This window comes from Strigops habroptila, chromosome 12 (genome assembly GCF_004027225.2).
Source record: "Strigops habroptila isolate Jane chromosome 12, bStrHab1.2.pri, whole genome shotgun sequence".
Taxonomy (NCBI): domain Eukaryota; kingdom Metazoa; phylum Chordata; class Aves; order Psittaciformes; family Psittacidae; genus Strigops; species Strigops habroptila.
In genome coordinates, this window is record NC_044288.2 from 7,346,738 (window position 1) to 7,359,840 (window position 13,103).

At 41.0% G+C, this 13,103-nt stretch overlaps 1 protein-coding gene across 9 annotated transcripts in view; it reads right to left on the reverse strand.

Moving 5' to 3' along the window:
* The window catches only part of KDM3B (lysine demethylase 3B), a 67,294-nt gene that overhangs the window by 24,735 nt on the left and 29,456 nt on the right, over window positions 1–13,103 (reverse strand). For 8 of the 9 annotated variants that reach the window (XR_003994192.1, XM_030504724.1, XM_030504722.1 and 5 more), the window contains 8 exons: window positions 12,381–12,449; window positions 10,896–11,474; window positions 7,146–8,391; window positions 6,584–6,785; window positions 5,038–5,252; window positions 3,810–3,962; window positions 1,812–1,919; window positions 225–352 (listed from right to left, as the gene is read on the reverse strand). Coding sequence is in view for 8 of the 9 variants with exons in the window: in XM_030504724.1 (XP_030360584.1) it covers window positions 225–352; window positions 1,812–1,919; window positions 3,810–3,962; window positions 5,038–5,252; window positions 6,584–6,785; window positions 7,146–8,391; window positions 10,896–11,474; window positions 12,381–12,449 (2,700 nt within the window). In the remaining variant the exon portion in view is untranslated. The remainder of the gene's footprint in view (window positions 1–224; window positions 353–1,811; window positions 1,920–3,809; window positions 3,963–5,037; window positions 5,253–6,583; window positions 6,786–7,145; window positions 8,392–10,895; window positions 11,475–12,380; window positions 12,450–13,103) is intronic. The other variant, XM_030504730.1, reaches the window with a different exon arrangement.

Below are 13,103 nucleotides of genomic sequence, written 5' to 3' on the forward strand. Positions count from 1 at the left end.
AACTTCTACATAAGAGCATTAGCTCAAGTACTCACTTAGTAAATAATAGTTGCAGCACACATCTCCAAAAAATATCCCAGAAGATTTTTGCTAAGCTAAAACACTCAGAATACATATGGAGAAATTAAAGTTTGTGTTTCACAATGGATTATTCTAAAGGATCTAACATTTTAATAGATCTAAAAAATGTAAACGTCAAGGCACTTCAGGCCCAAATTACATACCTGTGATATTCCATTAGTGACAGCCGGTCTCAACACCGATTTGTTCTGCCGGTTAATACACGGACAATTGGCTTTAATACCCCATTTGCCTCGTGCTGCATGAACCATGTCTCCAATATTGTAAAGCGCTGGGAATAAAGTTAAAGTCTTCAGTATCACATGTATAGAAATCTAAAACCAATGCCTTAACTATAAGATATATTCAGATGAATGGTTTGATTTTTCTTTTTCCCCCAGTATTACTGCTAAGTATCTTTAAGATCACATGCTATAACAACACACTTGTCTCTGAATAGTGTGGGTAACTGCTAACACCAGCTTCGCGATGTCACTGAGAGGCTGTCAAGCCTGGCAAATCGTACAGATTATCATCTGCCCCTATTATTCTATATAGGGTCCAATGATAAGAGCAATGAGACAACTCTGAACCATCAGAGACTATAGTCTCAGCTAAGCCAGGTCCCACACCTGGGTTGGGACAATCCTCAATATCAATATAGACTGGAGAGATGAATGGATTGAGTGCAGCCCTGTCGAAAAGGACCTGGGGGTACTGGTGGATGAGAAGTTGGACAGGAGCCGGCAGTGTGTGCTTGCAGCCCGGAAAGCCATGTTGTATCCCAGGCTGCATCAAAAGAAGCATGGCCAGCAGGTCAAGGGAGGCAACTTTTCCTCTCTACTCTACTCCACTCTACCCTATCCGACCTGGAGTCCTGCATCTGTCCAGCTTGGGGTGCCCAGTACAAGACAGACATGGACCTGTTCAAGCAGGTCTAGAACAGATTCACAAAAATGATGAGAGGGCTGGAGCACCTCTCCTATCAAGAAAGGCTGAGACAGTTGGCATGGTTTGACCTGGCGAGAGAAGGCTCCGGAGAGACCTTACTGTGGCCTTTCAATATATAAAAGGGGATCATAAAAGAGAGAGAGAGACATACTTTTTACCAGGACCTGTAGTGACAGAAAAAGAGGCAGTGGTTTTAAACTGAGAATAGGTTGATTGGACACAAGGAAGACATTTTTTACAATGAGGGTGCTGAGGCGCTGGCACAGGGTGCCCAGAGAAGCTGTGGCTGCCCCATCCCTGGCAGTGCTCAAGGCCAGGTTGGACACAGGGGCTTGGAGCAACCTGCTCTAGTGGAAGGTGTCCCTGCCCATGGCAGGGAGTGGAACTGGATGAGCTTTAAGGTTCCTTCCAACCCAAACCACTCTGTGATTCTATGATTTTTAGGACCAGTTAAGTAAACTGTCAAGTAAATGGTCAGCATTGACTATTTACTTCTCTCTCAAAATTAAAAAAAAAAAAAAAAAAAAAAAAAAATTCTTGCAAGTTAACCAAATTTTCTGATACAATTAAAACCAGCTGAGCACAAGAAGTCACAGCCAGCATCAGCAGGACATTCACTTCAAACTCACAGCTTGACCTTAGTTTACCGTCCCTTCAACCCTTCCACTGTCACGAGTGGAAGACTCCTCTAAATTCATGCTAGGAAAGGTATCAGCCAGAACACCAACCATCTTAGTAGTTTTTCCACTTTTGCTTGAGACAAGATTTGGAATTTTCTTCTTTCAGGTTTCAAGCATTACCTGTACCAGGAATGATCTGTGTAGGCATAAGATTCTCTGGTTCATGAGACTGACCCTTTGCACATTTCAGCCATGCAAAGACTTCCTCATCACCAATCTCCTCTGTCTCTGGAATAGACACACAAAAAAGTAAAATTTTGTACAAAATTCACTACAAATTTACAATCTGATTATTTCTGCATCTATATTGGTTTGGTTTTTTTTCTGGTATTCTTCACAGTGCAGATCCGTTCCAGGAAGAGAAAACTAAGCTCTCCTGTCAGCGTATCTACTTACAAAGCTAGCAAGTAGAAAATTAGTAGTTTGAAAAGTAGTCTGGCAAATATATAATTCTTCAGATTTTACACCAAGTTGGGCTTACAAATATGTAGCTGCATAAAATGCATGCCATTCTCTTCCTTTAAAAGGAAGGTGGGGTGGAAGGGTGAGTGTGATAGAATATGAGAAGGATCACATAAAACTTCATTTCAGGGTCCTTTAGACCTGGTATCTGTGTAGGTTGTTTCTACAGTTCAAAGTTCAGAAGCCTCAAGGCATGCAATTGTATTTAAGTAATGCCTCGGTTCTACATTTTGGTCCATTCTAAAATTTCGGACTTGATTAATAAAACACAATTACAATACAAGAAGCCCTAGTCTACTTACTTTCAGCTATATCCACTGTACCCTTGTTAACCACATCTTAAGACTGTTATGCTCTCTTCTGGCGTATTCTGGCAGTAATTTCATAGGCTTCATTATTACACTGGGTCTGGCTGGGATGGAATTAATTTTATTCATAGCAGCTCATGCAGTGCTGTTTTAGACTTATGACCAAAACCATGCTGATAACACCCTAATGTTTTAGCTATTGCTGAACAGCGTTTGCACAGTGTCGAGGTCTTCTGTTTACCTCTCTACTCCCCCCGCCCCAGCTAGCAAACAAACTGAGGCTGCACAACAGGTTGGAATGGAACACCACCAGGCAGGGGACCCAAACTCAGCAAAGGGATGTTCCATGCCAAACAATGTCACACTCGGCAATAAAGACAGAGGGGAGGCAGAGTTTGAGGAGGCTAGCCATCTTTTGCTTGGGAAACTGCTGGGCAATGGTCTGCCCCTGGGAGGTGGTGAGTGATTGCCTTTGCATCACTTGCTTTGTTTTCTTTTTCTATTCCTCCTTTGTCTATTAAACAATTTTTATCTTGACCTACAAGTTTCCTTGGTTTGGTTTTTTTTCTTCCTTTCCTCTTTTCCAGTCCCAGTGCTATGGGAGTGAGCAAGCGGCTGCCTGGTGCTTAGTTGCCTGCTGGGGTTAACCCACAACAGGGATATAAAAATAGGTGACTTTATAATTTATTTAGTGCTCTCTGGCACCTTTATCATAATGAATAGACAGCAATACTCACACTTATTAACATCCAGTATTTTGTACATCTGCTCCATACAATAAAGTAACTGTCACTAATAGCCTTACACTTGATTGTCCATTGCCAGTGTGCATGTTACCAAAGCAGTCTCAATACAATTAAAAAAAAAACCCACCATAAAAAAGCAACCAGGTACTCACTTTCGTAAACAGTGCGCCTCTCTTTGTTAGAAATTGAACTGAGCTTTTTCTTGAATTATAAACCCTACTGCACCAAGGAATCAAAAAAAACCTTTCCAGTCTAACTCCCTGTTACAGAAAGGAATTCTCTGCAATGTCTGCTTACTACTTCATCTTGCGATGGTTCCAATCTGTTAAGATATTACTTAATTTTTCCTTTATACCCTCTGAGGAAAAGTCAGAACTATACCGTAGTCTCAGTCACAGCCTATGCCTGCTGATGTTATTTTAATAACCAAATCCTAATTAAATAGATAAAACACGAGTATCTAAAGAAATGAAGAATGGAACAGCAGCACCAAAGACACTCACTAACTGCCACAAAACCTTCAGCAACTTCCCAGAAACTATCCACGCTGAAAGCCAGCCAGTTCAAAGACCACAGTGGAGGGAAAAAAGCCGAGCACCCACCGCTACGTGGACGGTTCTTCCTCAGCCGGTAACAGTCCAAGCAGACCCCAAAACCACATTTGCGACAAACCCAGTGAATGTTGAAGAGTGTTGTCTCACATACGTCACACATTTCCCTCACGCCACGTACTGCTCGCTTCCATGCCACTTTCTCTATAAAGAGAAGGAACAGTAGGAATTACTGCTCTGATATTTTGCATTTCTTCTGCCCAATTTGAGAATATCACAATAACATTGATAAAGAAACAGTTCACAGAGACATGACTTGAGGGCAGAGTACAGAAACACATACTTTTTACATGCAGAGACACATTCTTTGAGTTGCTAGTCTTGCAACACTATTAAAACACCCATTTCTAAGAGCAGGTAAGGTCAAGTCTCAAAACATACACGCTACAAAGAAATGAAGCACCTTACAGAGATCTGCAGTAGCTGAATTTCAAGGAGCACTTATGGAACTTAGAGCAAAAATATAAAACTTCTGCTAGTTTTATGAACAAATAATGTGAATTTATAAAACTATGAAGAATGCATAGTTAATTTTACTAATTGGAAGCCTGTCAACTCTGCAGATTCTAAACTGACACATTCACTGAGGAAGGGGAAACCCTCTCCAAATGGCTGGCCTTGTACATTCCAGAAGCTAAAGGGAAAAATCAGACAGTCAGAACTACCCATGAGATAGGTTGCACTAGATACCTTTGGAAAATTTTTTCTAAACCTGCTTCCCCCCTTGTACTGGCAATGCTGGCAACCAGTTTGCTCAGCTGAGTCCTTGCACGGTGAATGCAGGTACTGCTCCCTCCCTAGAAAACCCTGAGCTTTTATGTGATGACTCTAGAGCATAACAGGATAGGAATATGCAAGAAAAGCTGCTCATTAAAGCATAGCTGGTCAGTGTGATAGCATTCTGGACTTATTTCTATTTTCTTAGGAGCATGGGCCAGCCAATTCCTGCATTTATTTATTGAAAAATAATTTAAGGATGTCTGGGAAAGTTACTGTTAGCTTCCTGGTTAGCAATGGTGCACTGATCCAAAAGAAAAATCCTAAATGCTGGTCCCATGATTACACACATCCCCAAAAAGGTGAATATAACCTTCTGTTTGGAAGAAAAAGAGAAGCATTTTAACAAGACATTTTATTACACTTTCAACTCTATTCCACTGCATTGTACACACATTACACAGAGAAGATGGACAAAAAACACATCAAAAGCCCAGCTTACGATGTGGCTCCACCATCATCATTGCCTCCTTCTCTGACATAACAAGCTGGCAGAACTGGTCCCCAACATTGGCCAGGATATATTTGGAAGTTTCCAGATCGATCCCCTCTGCAGGAGAGGAAGAAGGAATCCACAGGCTCATGGCATCAGGGTCACTCTGTTGTGGGTTCAAGAAACCCTCTACTCGTAGAATACCTTTCCGGGTAAATATCAGCCTGCAGAAAACAAGATGGAGTAATTGAGGTTCAACCACCTTTAACTAATTTATAATGCTATCTATGTCAGAATATCAACCTAGAAAGGGAGAAAATGGCTTGAACTAGGTGGTATAATCTGTCGGTACAATTATTATGCAAATCCAAACAACAGAGAATAAGGTACACAAAGGCAACATCAGCAAAACCCACTAGAATGAATCCCCAGGGCCCAGCAAGCATTGGTGGGAAATTCCACATATAGAAAATGGCTACAGTTTGGTAAGTCACTTTTCTCTATACTGTTGACAGAAACAGATGACAAAATTCAATTTATTTGTGCTGCTGCATAATGCTGCTTGTAAAATTGTGCATGGTTCTCATTCTACTCAGGAGAAAGTTATTTCTTTTTGGGAAACCAATATTTCAGTTCTGGCTAGGGCCACTAACACTTGGCAACTGTTCTAACAGTTCACATTTCAAGACATAAAAATCCTTATTGTACCTACTATTCTTGCCACTGCTCTCCACAGAGACAACTGTTTCACCAGTAGCTGTTGACCCTCCTTGTCCTTGTGTGGTAAAAGGTGTAACAACATAAGTTACAGAACCCTGAATGTCTCCTGCCAATATTAAAGGTAACTTCATTTTCAAGCAAAACCAATCTTGTCTTTAACCTCAAAGCTAGATTAATTTTTAACAAGTTTGGGAAGAGAAGCAGCTATAATCCTTACTGCATGGGTGGCACACACTAAAAAATTTACTTCACTCTTTACATGCCAGAAAGTGAACAAACATCTTTTTGGAAAAAGACACCTAGCATTTGCTAGAATAGGCAGTTAAGAAAGATGAAGAAAAGCATGAGAGGTAAAGAACTGTAAGACAGGTACAGAAGACAGAGAGAAAATACAGGCAGCATTCTACTCCTAAAAATCAGTTCTGTCCTCAACAGAACTTAGTCAAACATTAGCCTCATGCTGGCAATGTTTCATTACTCGTGGACCGAATTAAAATTCTATCTCTGTTCTGAACTCTCTATGAAAGAGGGAGACAACAGTTGTTGCATACAAACTGCTACCCAGCAGTAAAATTCTACCCAATAAAGCAAATTCAATTTCCTGAGGCTGGACCTGGAGGCTCATTTAGTACCATATAGGTGTATCTTCCAACAGCAGCTCTTACCACCCCAGTGAGTGAATTACACTCCAGTGATACAGGGAAATGCAAGACACTCAGAATCTTCATTATTGTACCCAAGCACATTAAGTAAGTAAAACATATTTACTTTGTGCTTGGGCATGGTACAAGCCCTGCACATAGACTACATCTGAAGGAAGGAAGGATTTGAGCACCTCCGAAAATGGAAGAAGCGACATGCCACAGTTGAGTCATCTTGCTCTTGCTCCTTGAATTTGCGGTACCGCTCCAGACGGCACTCCCGGCACTTGTGCAGGTGTGGAGCCACATTGATGCAAGAGCCATCCTGAAGAAAAGGCTCACCTGACTGCTTCAGCTTCCTCACCTTACTCATATCTTTCAACACAGACTGGCCAACTGGGTGAGGCAAAGTAAAAATCCGTTAGATAACTGCAACAGCAAAAGGATACTGGCCCAAATAAACATATTTTCAGAAACCTGCATGATCATATGCATGCAAAACCAGTAAGACTGTTCAAGTCTGCAGCATACCACTCTTTTGTCCTGACAAATAAATGCTTAAACATTTCTCAAAGTGAACATGTCCATTCACATTCAAGAAGCCTTAAGCTTTAGCCTTGTAAATATCCTGTGTGCTGCCTACTGAGCATAAATGAGGTTTATACGTGTGGTTAGTTCACATAGTTCATCACACAGAAGATATCCCAGCATCCCACCTCCTTGTGCTTCCAAGACACCCTGCATTCAAGTCATCACCTTTTAGGGGAGCTGTGCGGGGCCGGCCCTTTGGGGCTTGCTTCCCTTTTCCTTTCCCCAGCAGCAATTCAGCATTGCGCTCTGCATTGGGGCCTAGCTTTGCCATCAAGTGGTCAGGGATTCCCTTCATACAAGCCTTGGCCTGCAACTGGTCTTCAGAATCACTCAAATCTGACAGATCACTATTAGTACTGGAGTCCGAGTCCTGTTTGGATGTCAAGCTCCGCTCATCTAAAGAGAACCTTTTCACAGCTTCAAAAGGGGCTTTGTTCTCCTGTGGAAACTCTGCCTGCAAAGAGAAGAAGCCAGGTGGATGTCTGCCAAACACAGTAGAGAAAGTTTTCAGAAGAGGATTGTCCTGCTGCCCAGGCCCAACAGCTGGTTTTTCTTCTGTTGGGCTGGAGGAAAGCGTGGGCATCTCAATAGGTTGTGTCAAGTTGCTGGTCGGTGAGCTGGAACGGCCATTCCCTATGGTGGAAGGGCTTTGAACACCAGCAGCAACTGCTGAACCAGGAGTACTGGAGATCATCTTTGAAGAGTCAGTTGTTATAAACAAGGTTTTCTTCTTAGCTAGGGAGGAGTCTGCAGAGGTGTGTGATTCTGGCCAGCCAGAAGTGGCCTTATGACCCACAGGTGTAGAGGGAGTAGAAACCCCTGTCTGAGATGAAGATGCAAAGCCACTGAAAGGACTAAGTTCTGCTTTCTCAGCAAATGCCAGGAAAGGGTTGGAGGGTTCCTCTCTTGATAGCTTTGGGGGCTGTAAAAATAGGTTTTCATGACTATCTGTGGGACGAGTATTCAACACACTTCGTGAAAAGGCTGGAGTAAGGGTAGGCATAGATTCCACAGGCAGCTTCCGCTCCACAGAACCACCAGACTGGGCTCCTGGTTTAGCGTCCGCTGAAAGAATTTTGCCTTTACAGATGCCAGCACCCACACTCTCTGTACACTGCTTGAATGAGTCCCGACTAGAGGCATCTTCAGTCAAGCTCTCTGAAATGACCGTAAAGTAGTTACTGGAAGGTAGATTTTGGGACATGCATTGAAAAAACAAGTTCTTGGACAGATCAGAATCTTTCTGAGCCTCTTGTCCAGTACTGCAGCCAAAAGGAAATCCAGAAGGCTTGCTTTCTGTAGTCACCACTCCATTTGATTGGCTCCTTCCACCCCCAAATACTAAGGACTGGGAAGCACTTGGGAGCGAGACTCCAAATCCAGAAGAAGCCAAAAGTGAATTCTGGGAATTCTGAAACAAAATAAGCATTAGCCTCTTAAAGGATTCTTGTTTGATTCAGCAATACTTTGGTTCATCTAATTGTACAATTAGCATTTTGCTTATCCACCTGGAATAGAAACTTCCAGTAGAATTATTTACAATGAAGAAACTTCTTTAATGATTCTGCTAGCTTAATTGTTCCTACCTACAAGCTATTGAAACTAATGAGCTAGCAGTGTCCACTACATATCTAAGGCATATGGAGAAAATGAACACTTAATGTCTTATTACACTTTAGAACAAAAGTGAAACACGAGACAAGGTTAACTAATTCCCAGAAAGGCAAGTAATTTAAACTGCTGGTTGTTTTCATTCAAATCAGCAAGAAGGGAACTTTAATTGAAACTGCTTTTCAGTAATCTCTCATCTTTCACCCTCACCTAAGATCATCCTGATAAGCTTCTCCTACTTAACCAGCACCCTTGAAATAATTAACTTAGTTTGCAAAGTTAATTACACAAAGAAGCAGTTAGTGAACAAACTGTTCCTGGTCCCAGCAAGCTACATTTGTCAACAGGTAGATAGATGCCTATGACATGTTGTCTTCCAGGGATTACTCCGTAGAGGTTAGGCACAAAGAGCTTAATTTTTATGATCTTCAAATACTGGAAAGTTTTCAGATTTCTAGTAGACCCATAACTGTGATATGGAATACTTACTTGCTCTCTTCTCAATTTATACTTATTCAGATTTTCCAGTTCTCACAGTCCTACTGTAACTGATTATATTCTGCGACTAACTCATTGGTTCTATTCCTTTTCTTTGAGTTTCCATGTAAAAACCTTCTCATGAGGAATACTCACAATTATTACACTTTTATTCCAAGGACATGTTAAACACAATCACAGCCTCTGTGCAACACATCCTACTGGTAATTAGTGTCACTGCACACCTACTACACCACAAACTAATGTTTAGCTTGTTCCTTGGTATCAACTTCCAGCTGTAACAACTTTAATAACCTATTAATGTCCCCCATGACAGTTCTTCCAGATATTTGAATTTCAGGTATTTCTTTTTAGAACCAAAGTAATTTTTACAAACTGAGTTATAACAGTTTTTAAAAGTGTAAGTTTATGAAGTAATCCCAAGGACAAAATCACTAAGATAAAGTGGACAGTCTAAAGCAACACCACATGTGAACTACCTACAACACTCTTACTGATTTTTGTCAGGTTCCCTCCCTCGAGGAAAATACAGTTTGAAATGGACTAGTGATCTGTCTGCAAATTCTGAAGGCAGATTATTTAATAATGATGTAAACCAAATGATTTAGGGTTGCGGAGAGGGAGGGAAGACGTGGTACCAAAATTTCTCAGTACAACTCAAGTTCTTCCTTACTACCACTGATGACAGATACAATTTTGACTGTCTACCTGCACAGTTTGCAGTTGCTCCCAACTCTGAACTTGTTTCCCTCCCCCCCCCCTTTTTTTTTTTGCAGGGGGTGGTGGAATGGAAGAGAGCAGGTTATATTATAACAATGTCATTAGGTAACACTCCTGTCTTCTACAATTCTGTTTCTCCTTTACACCTTACCACCTAGGAATCCTTATCCCAAGGTAAACATCTCATCTTTCCTCCCCATTCCATTAGCTAATACAAAAGACAAGGATGAAAGTAATCCATTTAACCCCCTGGCAATCACCTTGGACTCCCTAATGTATTTCCCATTTTTCTTAACTTTTTTTATACAGTAGACTATGAGTTACTTAATTTTTGCTATACTTACTGAGGTGAGGTTTTGGTTTTGTTTTGTTTTGATGAAGGCTTCATTTGGTTACTTAAAAAGTCTTCTATTTTGTTTTTAACAATGTTTCCCTTCTACTTTCTCATTTCTTCCCCTGAATACAAAGACATAACTAAAAAGTCTTCAAGTTGCTTCCAGACTGAGTTCTTTATTAAAATTTATTCTAATGGTACCAATCCCAAATGTTTTAACTATTTCTTTGCTTTCAAAGAAAGATAATATATGATGAGACTGGCACATTTTCTACTACAGAGATATCATAGCTGTAACAGACAAGTTGGGCACCTGTAAAAGGTCCTCTAAATGTAGTCTCACTGTTTTTCTGGTTTTGAGGCTTTCTTTTGTTTTGTTAAAGTAACTTAAACATTCAACCTGGTGCACATTCTCATGCATATTTATTTCTATAAAGGCAAGAGATACTAAGTAGGTTATTTTCCACATGACACAACAGTGCTTAAAGTGACTTTAAGGGTGCATTTCTCAGATTAACACTGAATAATGGTAAGAGTGCTAAAAAGTTGTCTCTTACAATGCCATCGAATATCTTAATTTTGAGTTCTTTCTTAGGTCAGGTAACAGGTTTCCTTTGGGAGAGAAGGGATTCACCAGAGAAAAAGTAGTTTTCTCAATTCCATGGACACACTTTGTAACAGGAATGTGTTGCGGAACACCTGTTGCAAATATGTATGTCTTTCTTGAATATGCTGGATCATGAGCTACTCACCTCTCCCTGGGCTTGTGATCGGCCTGTTTTCAGTTTCTCCTGCCCAGTAACAGGTGGCAAACTGGTATCAGAGATTCTCACAGTTGTTGGCGTCAAAGCAGCTGTAGTAACTGCAGTTGCAGAAGTCACTGTGCCTTGGCCAACCTGTTCCAGTGATTTTCCTGCCTCTTTACATCCAGATCCAACTAGCAAAGCTTGTCCAGCCACAGATGAAAATGGAGTGAAGGGCAATGGTGTGTCACCACCAACTGGCTCATCTTGGACTACTAGTGTTCGGCCATTCTCTTTGGTGTAAGTGGCAAAGCGAATATTGCGATTAATCTGCGGAATGAATGAAGGCAACTGCTTGGCCCTTGGATCCAGTCCTGTTTCACTACTGGAGCCTCCTTTCCAAGGACCTCTGCTTGCCTCACCTCCATCACTACCATTGCTATCCACCTCACCCCTCTCCTTTAGCTTCTTTGTTGCAGGATCACACCCAGAATCTGAAGCATTTTTCCTCCTCCGTCCATCCTTTCCCTCCAGACTTTCTTTCTTCTTTTTCCCTTTAGATGATTTAGATGCTTTTAGGCCCCCTCCCTATAATAGACAACATCATGCAATCGCTAAACAGAACAATCAGGATACCTATTCAAAGAACATTTTTCCATTAGAACAGAATACATTACACTGCTCTTAAGCTTAGGAACATTTCATCACAAATTGAGACATTTAAGGAAAGATACTATGTGAACAGAGAACACAAGCACAAGTGCAGTCTTATCTTTTTTGTACTAGAACAGGATCTTCACGGTAAGATTTGCAGCTGAGCTGCTTTGCTGTAATATGTACCACGCCATGGCAGATCTTGGGAAACATGCAACATGGCCGTCCTCCAACACAGTTCTTGCTAACACATGAAAGCTACTTGCACAGTAATCTTTTCTACAAGTCCAATCCCCATAGTTCTTCTGAAGTGCATACCTTCTGTCTACTATCCAAAGCCTACAATATTTAACTACAGGAGACAGCTTGCCCCTTAGCCTAGCTTAAAAACATAGGTTCAAACATCATCATGGAACCTCCCAACTGAAGCAACAAAATGCTTGTCACAAGCACACAAGCCTGTTTCAGTGAAGCCAGATGGCAATTTTAAAAAACAGTCTGTGAAGAAGCAGAGTGATCCCATTAGAAAAAGGCAGTGAGCATAGACACATATTTTATCAGAGCACTCCCCCTTAAAATGGAGCTATGATTACTAATAAAACCATTATTACTGTCCCCCCAAGATCCATGGCTGAAATTAGTAAAACAGGCCTGAATGAAAAGAGAGACTGTTTAAAGAAACCTTTAAAGAACCTCACAGTGGTGATTAAAATTCTCCTTTTCCAATGACATTATCAAAAGCCCACAGTGAACACGGCAAGTTTTCAGTTGCTTCCATGTTTTCTATCTAAATTTTTATGAAGTTTCACACTGTATAAAAGACCTGAACTGCTGCCATACCTCGCCTGGAGAAGTATTATCCATCACCACATGAATCAGTCGAGGATCCACTGACTTTACTTCACCAGTCTAATTTTCATGCAGATTGATATTGAGGAGGTAGGAGGAAAAAAAGAGGAGGTTAGTTTTTCATTCAGAATATATAGTATCAACATAAGAGACCTTAAACACAGGGTTACTTTGCAGCTCTTCTCCCATTGCCTTTTATTTCTGTCACACTTCCTTCGCAATAATACAGGCTTCCAGCTTACCTTCTATCCTTTTGCTCCTTCCCTATTTAAACACCTTTCAGATTTGATTCCTACTACTTTTTCCTTCTAAATTTGTTCTACTGACCATCTCTAATGCATTTGTTGCATTAAACACACCTCTTCTTAAATGTGATTTAGTATTGTTCTAGCCTTCTGCACATATGCTCTGCTAGATGTAGAAAAGACTACTGGAAGCACATCAATTTATGCTAACTATCTTTATCAGTATCTCCCCAAAAGGAGCAATGAATACCTTATCTCTGTAACTGTGCTTGGAGGTTACCTTTTTATTTCACAGTAGATATGCATTAAGTTGGGTCCTTCCTGGCATGTATTTGCTGAAAGCACATACTCCACAATTCCAATGCCTCTCCAAAGTACTATACTCATTTATGGTACACGGTAAACTTTTCTCCTGTGCGACAGCAAGAGATCTCATAGTCAGAGCGCAGCAGTACTGCATGTGTACACA